The following is a 17,155-nucleotide window of genomic DNA, read 5'->3' as shown; positions in this document are numbered from 1 at the left end:
TACTTTAAGTTCATATGGACATGACTAATTTACGACATTCAGCAGCAAATATCAACATAATTCATATCATTTAACTATCATGGATATTAGCTGCTCAAGTGCTTAGAGGCTGAGCTCAGAGAGAGAAGTAATTTTCTGATCCTTAAGTTCTATAACAAAATACAAAGAAAATAATTAAAGAAACCAGTGTATTTCAGAAGAAAAATAGATAAAGCAGGGATAGAGTATGGTGGCTTGTTTTTATATATATATATGTGTGTATATATATATATATGTGTGTGTGTGTGTGTGTGTGTGTGTGTATATATATATATATATATATATATATATATATATATATAATCTCGTTCATCCAAGATTTTAGGTATTTTCTTCTGAGTTCTTGGAAGATAAGATATTTTCTTCGAATTTGATGTATGGCCAATTACCCTTTGTAAAGCTTCTTGACATATATAAGTGGTATCAGGCCATTCAAACGTAAGTCAGTATCAATATTATTACTATTATTATTACTAGTAATCTATAGTAGTGGACAAAGTATTAGAGCAATAGACTTGCTAAAGAAAACAAACATTAAGGCAATAAAAGACATATTACGGGTAACAAATAAGTAATGAATGCATATTTTGTATATCTGATAGCATCATATCGTTCCTAATTATGGTCAGAACAGGTGCAATTCTATTTCTACCCAATAGGATCATTAGAAGAATTAAATGAATTAGCATTGATAAAGCACTTACTATAATAAACACCATAAAATGTTTGCTATACATGTAAATAAATAAGTAGGTACTATATAGTATGCATTTTTTCAATAATACCTACTTTCGAAGGTGGTCATGTTCTTTCAAAAATAGTTCAGTTCTTCTGTTGTTTACTCCAGACCCACTTTTATATGACCTAGAACAAAAATAAAGAAAACTTAAGAACATTTTTGGTACATGTTATAAAAAAGGATTAAATGATTGACTCAAGTAATATCCAAAGTGGACAAATTGAGCCTCTCCACAGTTTTGAATAAACAATTAAAATGTATAATCCTTTTCACTTCCTTCTAAAAATAGCATCTATCATAAATGGATAAATATGAATGGCTCTCTAACTTAGGCCTAAGTTTATTATTTTTCACCAAAATAATCCAACATTCTTAAACAAAAATCTTACTTTTTCCTTTTTCTGATTTTATATACATTTATTAATAACTCTTCTAAAAGTGTTTATTTTGTATCATTTGCCAAAAATTCCAACTCACTAAAGTACATGAAAAGAGAATATACATTCATTCGTTTATTCATTAACTCAGCAAATATTTATTCAACATTTGTGAGGTACCAGACATTACAATAGTAAAACATGCTACCTAGCCACAAGTTGGTCATAGACAGTTTAGAGAGGTACATAAATTATAAAATTGTAATTCAGTGTAATAGGAACTATTATAATAGTTACATACAAAAGAAGAGAGTAGTCATTTCTATAGGGCAGGAGGTAGATTAGAGAGACTGTGAGAAATACAGAAACATTCTTAAAGACAGAAAATCCTTAAAGGGTACCCTGTAGAACGAGTGATAATTTAGTTATAAAAAGTGGAAGATTATTCCAGGAAGGAAGCAGAGCGTGTGCAGCATCATGAGGTGTGGAAGAACAGAGTGTCTTCAGAAAACTTTGCATTGTCCATCTTGAAGAGTAAGGTTTGGGAGGATACTGTAAAAGATGAGGAAAGCAGAGGCCTTTAAAGCCATTACTTTTCCTTTCTTTGTCTATTATCTCCTATATCGTTATCTTCCCCAAGTGGGAATAATACTTTGTTGGGGTTTTTTTTGTTTTTTGTTTTTTTGATTTTTGGCCGCATTGGGTCTTCGTTGCTGCGCACGGGCTTTCTCTAACTGCAGTGAGCGGGGGCTACTCTTTGTTGCGGTGCTCGGGCTCTAGATGCATGGGCTTCAGTAGTTATGGCACGCAGGCTCAGTAGTTGTGGCTCTCGGGCTTGGTTGCTCCGCTGCATGTGGGATCTTCCCGGACCAGGGCTCGAACCCGTGTCCCCTGAATCGGCAGGCAGATTCTTAACCACTGCGCCACCAGGTAAGTCCGCGAATAATACTTTGGATTGATTACTACACAGCACATGGGGTGGGGAAGGTACTGAAATGGAATGTTTCCCTTCACAACGATACACGCAGTCCATCAACTGAAGCCTAAGGAACACAAAAAGGAAGCTAAAGATCTGCCAGTTGTGGATTTCTATCCTGGTCTTAAGTTCATTACAATTTACTAGAAAACGCTTTGTATCATTACTATCAACACTTACACGTTTCAGTTTTTACTTACAAAGTATCAAGAACAAAATAAAAAATTTAAGTAACTGCACATACACCGCAGGAAGACAAAAGAGGGTCATGCTGCTAAAAGTGAACCACTGGCTGAGAGTAGGGCTGATGTGCAAAGTGCAGTGGGGAAGAAAACACCAGGAAAAGCAGCATGATATAACCAAGAACACACTGGACTTGAAAGACTGATGACTAGCCAGTTAACCTTAGATAACTCTTAATACCTAGTTTTAGAAAATGGGACTAATAATTTATATCTATACCAAAAGATTATACGAAGCCAAAGAAGAGAGAATATATGAAATAGCAGTGTATAATTGTAGAAAAAATTCTTAAATGTCAGTTATTACTACTATATCTCATTTCACTAATCATGTTCTGCCATGTATTATATTAATTTGAGTATGTGCCTTACTCCCCTCTAGCATCTAGAGGGCCATGTTGATCTTTTCATTTCTGCCTTCTACTGTGACTGACATATTATCTTACTCATGGTTGGTAATCAGGAAATAGTTTAGTAAATGGATGAACATGTTTCTTTTATGATCATCTTTTAGAAAACAAGTTATTACATTGGAACGTAGTCTAGCAATTCCCACAAATTGCGTGGTAGTTAAAAGCCTACACATTAAAGGCTGTCCGCTACACTGATTCTCAACGCATTCTTTAAAATACCTATGTAAATAGACTATACAGAAATTAGACACAAGACTTATATGTGCCAGAGAACTAAAAATATTCCAAAATTCCTAATATGGCAAAAATGTTTCATTTTTTTCACTCCTATATGTTGTACAAAGTACCTATGACTAAATATAAGAAACAGAGATAAAACAGAGACAAACAATAAAAATTAATTTTCCAAGATAATTTCTGGAGGTAGAAACACAACTGGTGACTGGATAATCCTGGTTTAGAGTTTTGGACAAAAATTTTGCATGGGATGAATATTAAATGATCTCTCCTGCAAAACTGTCTTACTGTTACAACAAAATAAAGGAACTCTAAGAAAATGTTTACCAGAGTACACATGATATATATCAGTTCATGATATGGTAGTACATATCATAGTTCATGAAACGTAAGTATCATACTTATGAAACCTTGTACCATAAGCTTATCACAAGTGAGACAATGATAGGCATCAACAGATGGTCCAAAAGTGGAAAGTCTGCAGCTTTAATTAGATGCCCAATGGATTTAACCCTGTCAGTCATGTACAGCTGCGAAAAACATTTTGAAAATGTGTATAAAATGCTAGAATATATTATTAAAGGTGAGGTAAAGGAATGGAAGAAAAGAATACATTTTTTAAATTATGGGTTAAGAGCAGCATAAAAATGTTGTGAGTCTTTAAATAATTTGACTAAAGTTATGAGTCTGTATAAAATCTGGAAAAAACAGATTTCAGATTCCAGGGAAGTAAAGGCTACTTTGATAGTTACCTAAGTATTGATATGTAATTGTTGGGGCAAGGGAGAGGGTAGGGGGATAGACGGTAATCAGGAAGGGAAACACGGACAGCTTCAGTTATTGGTAACGTTATAATGCTTAAGCTGGGTGGTAGGAGATCAGAGAAAAACTCACGAAGACATCATCTAAACTGGACTTTGAATTAAGACAGGAAAGTCAAGGTTGGCAGGAGCCAATGATAAAACTAGGGGAAACCAGAGATAAGACCAGCAAAGTAGATTAGGACTATACTGGAGCAGCAATGTTTAAAGAACAGTGAAATGGGAATCAGAAACCTTGAAATCTAAACCATGGTTGCTGCTACTCAATTTGGTGTTAATCATGGATATACTCTAAATCTGATTCTGAATAAACATCCTACAAAAAAATATAAAAGGTAACTTACTCAATATCCTTTCGTACTGATCCCATGAGATTCTCCCTTTCCCGTATTGCCACAAAGTTTGCTTTGGTTTTATGGAATTCATGTGTATAATCCTGCAATCAATCAACATCTAGAATCAACACTAGCTAATTATAAATTTTCATCTTATTGAGCCAGTTATATATTGTTATATTACAAATTTCTGCCCAGGAAACTGCTATTTAAGAAATCAAATTGCCAAGAGGTAAAAATAACATTATAATCACTTTCCTGAAGAGTGACCAACTTCTTTCAAATGAAAACAATTTGGAGCTAGGGTAATAGTGCCACTAAATCACTATCCTTTGTATCCCCTAGTACCTTGTCTTATGGGGCACAATTGCAAAGAAAAAATAATTTTCAGATAACATGACTTCAAATAGCCTAGGATAAAACTTAAGAGGCTCCTTCTACCATCAGTGCACCCAATGGGGCTTATTTTCAAATTTCACCTTTTTGGAACTCCTGCAGAAATTTAATTCCTAAACTAATCAAAGGAAGAACAGAAGTAAGAGAGTTGTAAAGAATAAAATAATTTTAAAATATTTTCCTTTCTTTTTCTACCATATTTTTAAGTTCTTAAGGAGTATTCATTACTTTTAAAAATTCAGATCAGTATATAAAAAAGATAAAAAACATATGCCACCTCCCAGAGAGCCCTTTAAAAACAAAAATAATACATGAACATGGGGTACCATGAACTGAAAGAGCACCAAAAAGAACAGAAGTAAAAACCATCTTGCTCCACAGTTCTTAATATTATGATTACTTTCTTTCAGTTTCTTTCAGGAAATATGTTTTTGTATATACAAGTTTATTATTTCTTTCATTTATGCTAAAGAAATCATACTATATTCTGCTGCAACCTTGTTTTTTGTAGTTCATAAAGTATCAAGTAATCCTTCCATATCAGCAAACTGAAATCTACATTCTTTTTAATATTTAATTTTTAAATTGACTATAGTACTTTAATAAATTCTCTACTGATAAACATTTTAGCTGCCTTTTTTTTTTGCTGTTAAAAAAAATGCTTCAATAAACATTCTTGTGTATATATTTTATTGAACTAAATGTATTTAAAGGGTAAATGCCTAGCAGAATAACTGGGTCAAAGAATCTTACATGAAAATTTTGATAGTGTTAAAATGCCTTCTAGAAAGACTACACCAACTTACATGCCCAGCAAATGGATGAGTGCCCATTTTTCTACACCCTTGCCAACAATGGGTTACAAATGCTTCAATATTTGCTAACCTGACAGGTGAAAAATCATATCTCATTTTTTTTTTCCATATCTCATTTTGATTTGTATATTTTCATTTGGGAATGTGGCTGACCATCTTTTTATGATTTTGGCCACTCATTTTCTGTAAACAAGTTCATATCCTTTGCCCATTTTTCTACTGGGTTGCTTTTTTCTCATTTCTATTATCTCTGTATATTAAGCAAATTAGTCATTTATTATAGTTTCTGGTATCAGGTCTTGCTTAGGAAAGTCCTTTACTACCCCAAAATGTACAATTTCACCCACGCTTTATTCTGAAATTTTATTGTTTCTTTTTCTACATATAAATCTTTGATCCATTTGGAATTTACTCTGCATAGGAGGAATGAGATAGAAATTGAGGGTTTTTTCCCCTCAAATAATTAGCGAATTGTTACAGCTCTATTTTATAATCCCTCTTTTCTCCATTGATTCAAACTAGCACCTTTATCAGAAAGTAAATTTTCATGCATATTTGAGTCTATATATGAACTCTACTCTATTGGTCTACTTTTTATCCAGAATCAAACTGTTTTAATTATTCTAGCTTCTTAACAGGTTTTAACAGGTGGCAGAATTAGGCATCCTTTACTACTTATCTTCATTTTCACATGGGTTTTTTTCTTGGTTATTCTTATATGACTATAATTCCAAATAAACTTTGGTGTCATTTTGCTGTTTTTTAAAAAATGAAACAAACAAAAACCCCTGTTATTTCCACTGGGATAACATTCAATATATAGGCTGATTTAGAGAGAAATCTTCCCATCCAAAAGCAGAGTAAATCTTCTTTTATGTTCCTCAGTAGAGTTTTATACATATAAATCCTATACATTCTTATTAAATTATACATAAAATTTTTTATAGTTTCTTCCATTGTACTTTCTAACAGATTATTGTTTGTGTGTAGGAAAACTACTTGCTTTTATATATTAAGTTTATAAGTCATCAACTTACTGAATGTTTCCAATTTTTTTTTTAGTTTTCTTGGTTTGTATTAGCTATATAATCTTATCATTACCACAGAATACAGATTTTATCTCCCTTTTCAGTATTTATATCTTGTTCTTTTTACTGTGTAATTGAACAACCAAGAACTTCTAAACAATGTTAAACATCTGTGGGGACTGTGGGTATCCTTGTCTTGCTTTTTTTTTTTAAAAATAAATTTATTTATCTACTTTTGGTTGTGTTGGGTCTTCGTTGCTGCGCATGGGCTTCCTCCAGTTGCCGCGAGCGGGGGCTACTCTTTGTTGCAGTGTGCAGGCTTCTCATTGAGGTGGCTTCTCTTGTTGCAGAGCACGGGCTCTAGGTGCACGGGCTTCAGTAGTTGTGGCACATGGGCTTAGTTGCTCCACAGCATGCAGGATCTTCCTGGACCAGGGATTGAACCCATGTCCCCTGCATTGGCACAAGGATCCTTAACCACTGAGCCACCAGGGAAGTCCCTCCTTGTCTTGCTTTTTTTTTCAGTGGGAAAGCTTTTAGTGCTTTATTATTAAGCATTATGACAGATTTTAATCTGATGTACACATTTTTGCATTAGGTAAATAAAGTATCCTTCTAGTCCTATTTTTAACAAGTTTTAAAAATTAGAAATGGTTGAATTTTTTCAATATTAAAAAATTTGGGGACTTCCCTGGTGGCGCAGTGGTTAAGAATCCACCTGCCAATGCAGGGGACACAGGTTCGAGCCCTGGTCCAGGAAAATCCCACATGCCGCGGAGCAACTAAGCCCGTGTGCCACAGCTACTGAGGCTGCACTCTAGAGCCCGTGAGCCACAACTACTGAGCCTACGTGCCACAACTACTGAAGCCCGTGTGCCTAGAGCCCATGCTCCGCAACAAGAGAAGCCACTGCAATGAGAAGCCTGCACACTGCAACGAAGAGTAGCCCCTGTTCGCCGCAACTAGAGAAAGCCCGTGCGCAGCAACGAAGACCCAACGCAGCCAAAAAAAAAAAAAAAAAATTTGCCTTCCTATTTGTACCACTATATTTTTAACACCTCCCATGTAAATCTTTAAAAGTTTTTTCATTTTATTGGTATACTTTTAATATTTTTCTCAAACAATACACTAAATATAGCAAATTACTTCTCTTCCATGTTATCTTCAAAGCCTGATGAAAGTATACTCTAAACCACCATATGACTGCTTATGCATGACCACTGGCTATTTCACTGTTTCAGCTAGCTAGCAAGATCTCCCACAGTAGAAGTATACTTACCTACTGATGAATATTATTCAATTTTACCAGGCAAAAGCAAGAGCTGCTAACCATTTTCAGAATTTTATGATATCAAGGAAAAAAAAAAGTAAAACAGGACAAACTTCTATAGCACGGCATTTATCCTCTTCGAAGATTTTTCCCTTTGTTCCCCTACATACACGTGAACACATTCTATTCATAGAGTAAAAAAACCCCTAAAACTTCCTGTAATAACATAAAAATCTCAAGCCCAATGTACTACCTGCAATATGTCTCTATGTCGCTGCAATGTATGCATCAATGCCGCATTCAAGGAGGGGACACCGGCACTGTTGGTATATTCTGCCATTTTATCATTTACTCCTGTAAGCTAAAACAGAAAAAAAAAAAAAAAAAAAGAAAGAAAGAAAAAGAAAACCAATAAAAATATTTTAGAAAGCACTGTAAAGAGATAAAAGTAAATTATATGCCTATATTCCTTTCTGGCTAACAGCAAAAAACAAAAACAAGAAGACAGCAAGCAAGGATTCAGTATTTCCCCAAAATAATCCATAAAGGCTAAAATAACATCCATAGGACCTGGGAATGGCTGTCATCAAAATTCAAGTGGCCTGGGGAGGCACACATCTTGAATGAAAGGGTGATTTCAATAAATATGTCTGCATTAATATAATCTAGTACCATATCTAACAGGTACACAGTTATTAGCAAAACAGCCATTTAACAGAAGGTACTTACCCTTGCCAAAAGCTGTTCAATCTCAATCGCCATAGTTTCAAACATTCTGTCTTGGCTTGATCCATTTAAAAGGGGTGTTGTGTCAGAGCTAAAGAGAAGTTCAAATAAAGAGTATCTATTACTTAAACCTAATCCTTTAAAATATACTTAAAATAATAAGGTAATTATTCTTAAAGAAGCCAAGTGGAACCCCTGAGACATTCTTTTTGTTTCATAAGAAGTTATAATTTTTATAGAAGTTTTTCTATAAAGATCACATATCCTAAATATTAAATTCAGTATAAAATATAATTGAATGTAAGACTGTCCCAAGCTTTAATACATCCAATCTTAATAATGCAAAGAAATTCTAAATTCTTGTTTACTGTTTCCCAAATGAAAGTAACTTAAGCTATGGCAGTGTCCAATTAAATGCTGAATCTAAAGGAACAAATTATGTGAAATAAAACTGCAGACCTATGTAGTACAGCATCTAAGAGGAGCCATAAAATGTATTGCAGATTATGTTAGCTCTGTGAGGAATAACCTTTAAAATTTTTACCTCAATTATGGTTCCTGAGACCTTAATTTAAGTTCTCTCTTCCTTCTATGACTCTTTCCAAGAAGAAATAAAATTGAGATTTAAACAATCCACAGATTGGATAAATAGTTATCAAATAATCAGGAACTGGCTTTAAGTCTAATACAGATAGCCACGTCCAGCAGGGAAGTTTTAATACCAATCCTTTACATTTCCACTTATATTACATAATTGTTTCTGTTTTGCTTTGCAAAAATGTATTTAACTGTCTTCTGAAATCTGAATAGTCAATCCTAACTTTTTACAAGTGAAACTATGTTTGACAAGTTCAAATTCTAAAACCACATGTCTTGAAATTTTCATTTGTCTCTTCTGAAAAACCATTAACCTTCATTAGGTCCCAAGTGGTATATACTATCATATGAGCAGCTGCAGCTCAATACTGATCTTAGTTATACCGAACACAGATAAATACCAGGAAATGACCATGCTCTCCAACCTTACTGAACACTTTTTCTTGCCCTGTGAGAGTTGCTTGGGTGCAGTAAATGAAAAGATTAAATAACCAGTTTAATGGTAAATTTACCTTGGCTCTTTCCCTTTTCCACATACACATCTACAGCAATAGTAACAAGCAGTGAAATAGCCAATAAGGAGGATTTTTATTTTAGGATGTTTAACTAGGTCCAAATTTTTATTTCTTTAAAATTTTTAATTTATTTGCCTTAAAATAACTCATTCTTGATCATGTGTCAGAGCCAACCCAAGGTTCTGCGCTTATCTCTTAGAACATGCCCATGTGAAATGCTCTATATACTACTAATACAGATCCTCCCCTACGAGAAATACGAAAAAGAACAATGGGCCAATAACATAAGCTCCATCAGGAGGAAAACTGCCTATGTCTTGCTCACAGATATATGCCTATCACTGAGAATAGTGCTTGGCACACGGTAGATGCTCTTTAGATACTTGTTGAATGAACGAGGAGGCAATCTCTACATTCACCATTCTCAGGGAGGTATGAGTCCAGGGAAAAGGTCAAAAACATACTCTCCACAATACTAAGATTCAGTTAAATTTAATTCATTTTATAAGTACATGGTGATTCATAGACCATAAAGTTCTCAAAATACAAAAAGTAAAAAAATTACTCCTGAAAGAAACTTCTGGTCATCACTGAGTTTATTCATTATGATGTGCTTTCAACCTGGGCAACAAACAAAACACTTTAGAATGCACATTGGATCTTGGTCCTCATGGCTCTAGGTTTCTCATTAAAAGGGACAGTGAGGCTGAAGTAATTCCACAAACTCATTTCCAATTTGTTGCAGAATTTCTGAGGGAATGTTTTTGAATAGTTTCCCCTTTAAAGGAGTCATAAAAGTACAGGCATACCTTAGAGATATTGTGGGTTTAGTTCCAGACCACCACAATAAAGCAAGTATCTCGATAAAGTGAGTCACACTAATTTTTTGGTTTCCCAGTGCATATAAAAGTTATGTTTACAATTTACTGTAATCTATTAGGTCTGCAATAGTATTATTCTAAAAAACCAATGTACATATCTTAATTTAAAAATACTTTATAGCTAAAAAATGCTAACCATCATCTGAGCCTTCAGTGAGTAATCTTTTTGCTGGTGGAGGGTCCTGCCCTGATGTTGATGGCTGCTGACTGATCAGGGTCCTAAAGGCTGGGGCAGCTGGGGCAATTTTAAAAAACAAGATAACACTGAAGTTGCTGAATTGATGGACTCTTCCTTTCGTGAACGATTTCTCTGCGGCAGGCAATGCTGTTTGACAGCATTTTACCCACAGTAGAACTTCTTTCAAAATTGGAGTCAATCCTCTCAAACCCTGCTGCTGCTTTATCAACTAAGTTAATGTAATATTCTAAATCCTTTGTTGTCATTTCAACAATCTTCATAGCATCTTCACTGGAAGTAGATTCCATCTCAAGAAACCATTCACTTTTAAGAAATTTATATATCTACAGGAAACAACTCCTCATCTGTGCAAGTTTTATCATGAGACTGCAGCAATTCAGTCACATCTTCAGGCTTCACTTCTAATTCTAGTTCTCTTGCTATTTCCACCACATTTGTAGTTATTTCCTCCACTTAAGTCTTGAACCTCTCAAAGTCACCCATGAGGTTTGGAATAAACTTCTTCCAAATTCCTGTTAATGTTGTTATTTTGACCTCGTCCCATGAATCATGAATGTTCTTAATGGCATCTAGAATGGTGAATCCTTTCCAGAAGGTTTTCAACTGATTTTGCCCAGATCCATCAGAAGAATCACTATCTACGGAAGCCATAGAAATGTATTTCTTAAATAATAAGACTTGAAAGTTGAAATTACTCCTTGATCCATGGGCTACAGAATGGGCATTGTGTTAGCAGGCATGAAAATAACATTAATCTCATTGTACATCTCCATCAGAGCTCTTGGGTGCAATGTCAATGTGCAGTCATACTTTGAAAGGAATCTTTTTTCCTGAGAGTAGGTCTCATCAATGGGCTGAAAATATTCAGTAAACCATGTTGTAAACAGATGTGCTGACATCCAGGCTTTGTTTTTCCATTTATAGAGCACAGGCAGAGTAGATTTAGCATAATTCTTAAGGGCCCTAGGATTTTTGGAATGGTAAATGAGCACTGGCTTCAACTTAAAGTCACCAGCTGCATTAGCCCCTAACAAGAGAGTCAGCCTGTCCTTTGAAGCTTTGAGGCATCAACTTCTAACTATGAAAGTCCTACATGGCATCTTCTTCCAATAGAAGGCTGTTCTGTCTACACTGAAAATGTGCTATTTGGTGTAGCCACCTTCATTAATTACCTTAGCTGGATCTCCTGGATTACTTGCTACAGCTTCTATATCAGCACTTGCTGCTTCACCTTGCTCTTTTATGTTATGGAGGTGGCCTCCTTCCGTGAATCTCTTGGATCAACCTCAACTAGTTTCCAACTTTTCTTCTGCACCTTCCTCACCTCTCTCAGCCTTCACAGAATTGAAGAGTTAGGGCCTTGCTCTGGATTAGGCCCTGGCTTAAGGGAATGTTGTGGCTGGTTTGACCTTTTATTCAGACCACTCAAACTTTCTCCATATCCGCAATAAGGCTTTTCACTCTCTTATCATTCGTGTGTTCACTGGAGTAGCACTTCTTAATTTCTTTCAAGAACTTTTCCTTTGCATTCAGAACTCGGTTGTTTAGCACAACAGGCCTAGCTTTCAACTTATCTCGACTTTCAATATGCCTTTCTTACCAAGCTTAATCATTTCCAGCTTTTGATTTAAAATGAGAGACGTGCAACTCTTCCTTTCACTTGAACACTTAGAGGTCACTGTAGTTATTAATTGGTCTAAATTCAATATTGTTGTGTCTCAGGGAATAGGGAGGCCTGAGGAGAGGGAAAGAGATGGGGGAAGGACCTGTCCACGGAGGAATCAGAACACACACGTTTATCAATTAACTTTGCCATCTTATACGGGTGTAGTTTGTGGTGCCCCAAAACAATTACATAGTAACATCAAAGATCACTGATCACAGATTACCATAAGAAATATATCCTAATAATGAAAAAGTCTGAAATGTTGCGAGAATTACCAAATGTGACACAGATACACGAAGTGAGCAAATGCTGTTGGAAAGATGGCACCAACAGACTTCTAAACACAGGGCTGAAACCTTCAATTTGTAAAAAAAAATGCAGTATCTGTGAAGCACACAGAGCGAAGTGCAATAAAACAAGGTATGTCTGAATTAAGATCATGATACACAGAGAACACAGGAAAAGCATCATGTAATCGTATCTCTTAACAGTTTGGAGTTTTAAAATTGTATACTCACTGGCATAGTCAAATGGGAGACTTAAATTCAGGAAAAATGCTTTCTAGTGATAAAATAAGTTTACTCATAGAAAAGAACATTCCTCATTCTCTTTACCTGCTAAATAAAGGCAAGCCGAAAGCAATGCATTGCAATCAAAGCTATGTGACATGCCAATAGCTTACTTTTAGCTCCTAAAGTCAATATGTTGGCCCTGCTATCTTTAATTCTTTAATCATGTGACCTTGTAAAAAGAAGCAACACTGGCTATAGTACTGAAATAAGTCTTTTGTTGGAAGGTACATAGAAAGGTTTGGAGCATGGGCTCAGGATACAGAAAGATCTGGTTTCAAATCAAAGCTCAGTTTTTATTGTTTTTATTATTACTAGCTGAAAAAAATATCCCACCCACCACCAATCCTCAAGAAGGTATGTAAAATAAGTAAAAATGTTCCCAGCAGCCTTTATATAAAGCTCTTAAAAACAGTACCTGAGGCATGATGAACACTCTTGTGTTTAAAATTATTAAAATAAGCAAAAATTAGAAACAACATTCATCTACAGAATAAACTGATACAAGCATACAATGTAATACTATATGCAGCAAATGAATATACTAGAGTTAAATGTATCCATAGCTAAACCTCAAAAATAATGTTACACAAAAAAGCAAGTTGCAAAATAACTATCATGAATTGTTCAGGAACACAAATATATACGTAGTAAAAATATATGGAGATTACCCGGAGGGAGAAAATGGGATGCCATCAGGGGCTTCAACTGAATTGGTAATGATTATTTCTTAAAGTGGGAGATAGGCACATGGGGATCCATTATATTATTCTTTATATCTTCCTAAGTGTCTTAAATATTTCCTAATATTTTTTGAAACAAAGTGGATGGCCTAAAGTGAGTTTCAAAGATAAGAATACATTTAAATATGTTCAAAATAGTAGTATATCAGTTTCTCAAAAAAGAACCAAAATTTAAAAGAGCTTCGACCATTAACAGTGAGGATACACACTGCATTAGATTAACTCTAAAACACCAGAATAGCAGTAGGTATACTTTGCATTTGAGTAGTCTCTCAGATCCATTTAGCAATCAGAAAATATAAGAAATACAATGTGGGCAAAGCAACATTTCCTTATACCGGCTTATTTCTGATGCAAACTCACTCTTAAGCCTTAGCATTTTCCTCCTGATAACAACACAGTCCTTGCCTAAGGATCCCAAATAAATGTTCACCTCAAGAATTAAGAAGAATTTTTATAAATAACTAAAAAAAAAAAGGCAAAAACAAAAAATAAAATACCAAAAATTCACCAACAGACCAAGTTACAGTTATATATTTTACTTTATTTTTTTAATGCTTTAAAAACATGATATAGTTTAAGGCATAATAGAGAGAATCTGGTAGTACCTATACCTGTCGCGTCTTCCATCTCGGGCACTGCTGTGACTGTAACTTGTACATAGTTTACTGAAGGAAACTAGTTTCAGGTCAAGTTCATTTTCCAGCTGTCGAGCCTGTTTCCTGAGATCTTTAACAAAATTACAAAAGCAAATAATTAGACACAAAAAATCCATCAGTAGATATAAAAATCACAAAACTTTTCTGAAGAAAACAAACTATGCAAATGATCATATATCTAGAGTCTCCCTTAAAGAAAAGTATTAAAAGAAGCAAACCAAACACCCAGGAAAGCAAATTGTCACTTATTTAAACTTCAGATGAGGCAAAAAGGGGAGAAACCGTGGGAAATGCAAATTTTCAGCTTTATCCCAAAGACAGCTAGACAACAAATGCTGTTCTAACATCCCTGAAATTATTTCTATAGCAATAATTAAAATTTTTAATTTTAATTCAGGGGAAAACAGAAGAGAATACAAATCACAAAGGAACTGAGTATGGTTTATGACAAGCATTATATAAATTTACCAGCTAACTTTATAAGAAAGAAACCATCATTGTTTTTGACAAGGATTTTCCTATCTCTTTATGTTCCAAAGCTTTATTAAGTTTATGAAATTCTTAACAGTACAGTGAGTAAGTGCTTGACTGTAAAGAAAAAAAATCACTGACATAGATTTAAAAAACTGTCTTTCAATAAGCTTACTGAAAGATATTTGGAGAGGATGAGTTTGACAGTAAACGATGTGCTACCGACAAGATCAAATATAAGTAGAACAGAAATAAGAGTGTAAGTTTTTAAAGAACAGAAGCAAACAAGCATGCAGAGAAATTGGTATAATGGTTTGGCATCTAAGGTGGTTGAGTGAGAGGAAACCCATATCTAGATGTGAATACTCTCATTCATGGTGAAGTAGAGGTCAAAATAAAAGGGCTGAAATACAGAAGGCATAGTATAAAGATCTCATCTTTCAGGAATAAGAATATGAAACATTATTTCAATATACTTATCAGCAACCAGAAGTAGGAAGCAGCATGCAGGTAATACAGGGGAGCACATTTTCCCAGAGACCAAACCTCAATTAGAATCTCAGCTCAGCCTAAAGTTCTGAAGTTCTGAGAACTGGCTCTGATTTATTCACAATCTACTTAACCTATGAATCTCTGCTTTTCGTTTTTTAAACCCCTACCTTCAGGGTTTTCCTATGCATTACTAATCATGTGTTTAAGGCACCTGGCACAGAGTAGGCTGTCAATAATAAGCTGCTATAATTATTATAGCATGACGCTTCAAAAAAGTATAGCCTAATGACTAATGTTCAAGATACCAAGAGCCACTTCTACATAATTTAAAAATATTTTCTAGCAAGCACACACATTTCAAATAACCGTTTTAATACATGTTTTAAACTATAAGCATGCTTCTCTGTAATTAGTAACTGTCTTCTATAGTAGAAAACATCAAGTAAAAGCATTTTGAAAGTATGACAAGCAAGTATGGATGACCTTAGAATTAAGTATTTTATACCAAGTGGCTGATAGTGACAATACTGCTATTTGTGGTGGGTTCCAGAGGCTTTGGTGGGTAGCAAGAGGAAACAGGTTAAAAGGGAAAAGGGATTCGGAGAGTAGTTTCTATTTTGCAGTAAAGCAAAGAGACAGCTGAAAGAAAAAGGTCAGCCTTCTCTGTTCTCTGCTTATCATCATGGTCCAGGAATGAGTTTTACATGAGCCCATTTTATCAAACCATATTTTCAGGAATTAAATAAACTTGCTTGTCAAGTTACAACATGGTTTTTTGGTAGAAGAGGTAAAGCAAACGCAATAATTACAATTCACACTGGTTCTCTCAACTTTCTCGTTTTAACAAAACCGATTTCCAGAGCAGAGGGTAAAGTTATTTCCTCTGCCTTCAAACGCGACTCCACACCCAATCCTCGAAGTCCCAGCCTGAAGGTGCCAAGGGGACCCAACTGGAGGGAGACATTCCGCTCACACAACTTCCCTCGATGGACCGGACTGACAAGTTTCTCCTTTCTCTTTTCCTACTCAATTCCCCAACAGTGGCCTCAACTCTAAGGCGCTGACACCTCCAGTCTCCTGGACTCAGCATATTCTCGCTCAACACTCGTTTCCTCCCAGAGTTCACACCCAACCCCCTTCGTCCGAGTTCCGCTACCACCTCAACCCAGCTCTCCTCCGGCGACTCAAACCCTCTTCCTCTCGGTCCCGGCTCAGCCCTCTCTGCCCAACCCCTGCCCCAGGTCCCGCTGCCGCTCAGGTCAGTCCCCTCCCCAGACCGCACGGTCTCTACAGCCCCCAGGCCCGGCGGCTCGCACTAGACCAGCCCTGCCCGTCAACTCGGCCGCTCCGGAAGCCAGGCTCTTCCCCCTGCTGCCTCCGCCAAGACCCGTCCTCGCTCAGCCCTTCTGCCCCTCGGCGAGACGCACACGGAAGTCTCCCCTCACCTTCCCAGTAATTGCAGGTTCCTGCCGCCATCTTTGTTGTCCAACGTCAGTCGGGATAGGAGAGTAGAGGCGATGCGAGCCAGAGAGTCATTTCCATGCCTTCTTCCGCTTGGCGCCAGGGCCGATGGGATACGTGAGCTTCCACAGACACCGCCACCTGGCGGTCAATTCATCATTTTACACCTTTTGAGCAGCGAGACTGACAACTTCAGGTTTAGCACCTGACACTCCCTGAACATCTGCCTTTCTGGTGTTGGTATCCGCTCTCCGCGCCCTAAACCTACATCATCGCCCTCAGCTGGGCTTATCCCCTCTCCAACAGGGACCTCCCAGGCTGAGAAGAAAGTTAACCTTAGACGCAACTACCTGTTTCCTTCACCTTCTCTCAAATGTGTATCTTCAGCCAGCCTCTTTCTCTTCTCCAAGCCAGAGGCTGTTTTCTTCCCAAGACCAACCCCTTCATGCTACCTCCGCCTGTGCTCAATTATCCCACATCTCTGATAT

General features: G+C 36.1%; 1 protein-coding gene across 2 annotated transcripts in view; it reads right to left on the bottom strand.

The window, feature by feature from the left end:
- GOSR1 (golgi SNAP receptor complex member 1) overlaps positions 1–16,808 on the bottom strand; it is a 49,148-nt gene extending 32,340 nt beyond the window's left edge. Inside the window, exons 1-6 of one of the 2 annotated variants that reach the window (XM_068530493.1) lie at positions 16,652–16,808; positions 14,193–14,313; positions 8,418–8,505; positions 7,942–8,049; positions 4,189–4,280; positions 829–903 (exon numbers count right to left, since the gene is read on the bottom strand). In XM_068530493.1, the coding sequence (XP_068386594.1) occupies positions 829–903; positions 4,189–4,280; positions 7,942–8,049; positions 8,418–8,505; positions 14,193–14,313; positions 16,652–16,682 (515 nt within the window). In that variant the 5' untranslated portion in view covers positions 16,683–16,808. The remainder of the gene's footprint in view (positions 1–828; positions 904–4,188; positions 4,281–7,941; positions 8,050–8,417; positions 8,506–14,192; positions 14,314–16,651) is intronic. The other variant, XM_068530494.1, reaches the window with a different exon arrangement.
- Between the last annotated feature and the right edge of the window lie 347 nt (positions 16,809–17,155).

Source organism: Eschrichtius robustus, chromosome 20 (genome assembly GCF_028021215.1).
Source record: "Eschrichtius robustus isolate mEscRob2 chromosome 20, mEscRob2.pri, whole genome shotgun sequence".
In the NCBI taxonomy this organism is placed as follows: Eukaryota; Metazoa; Chordata; class Mammalia; order Artiodactyla; family Eschrichtiidae; genus Eschrichtius; species Eschrichtius robustus.
Note: the sequence above shows the minus strand (reverse complement) of the source record. Positions and strands in the feature narration are given on the sequence as shown.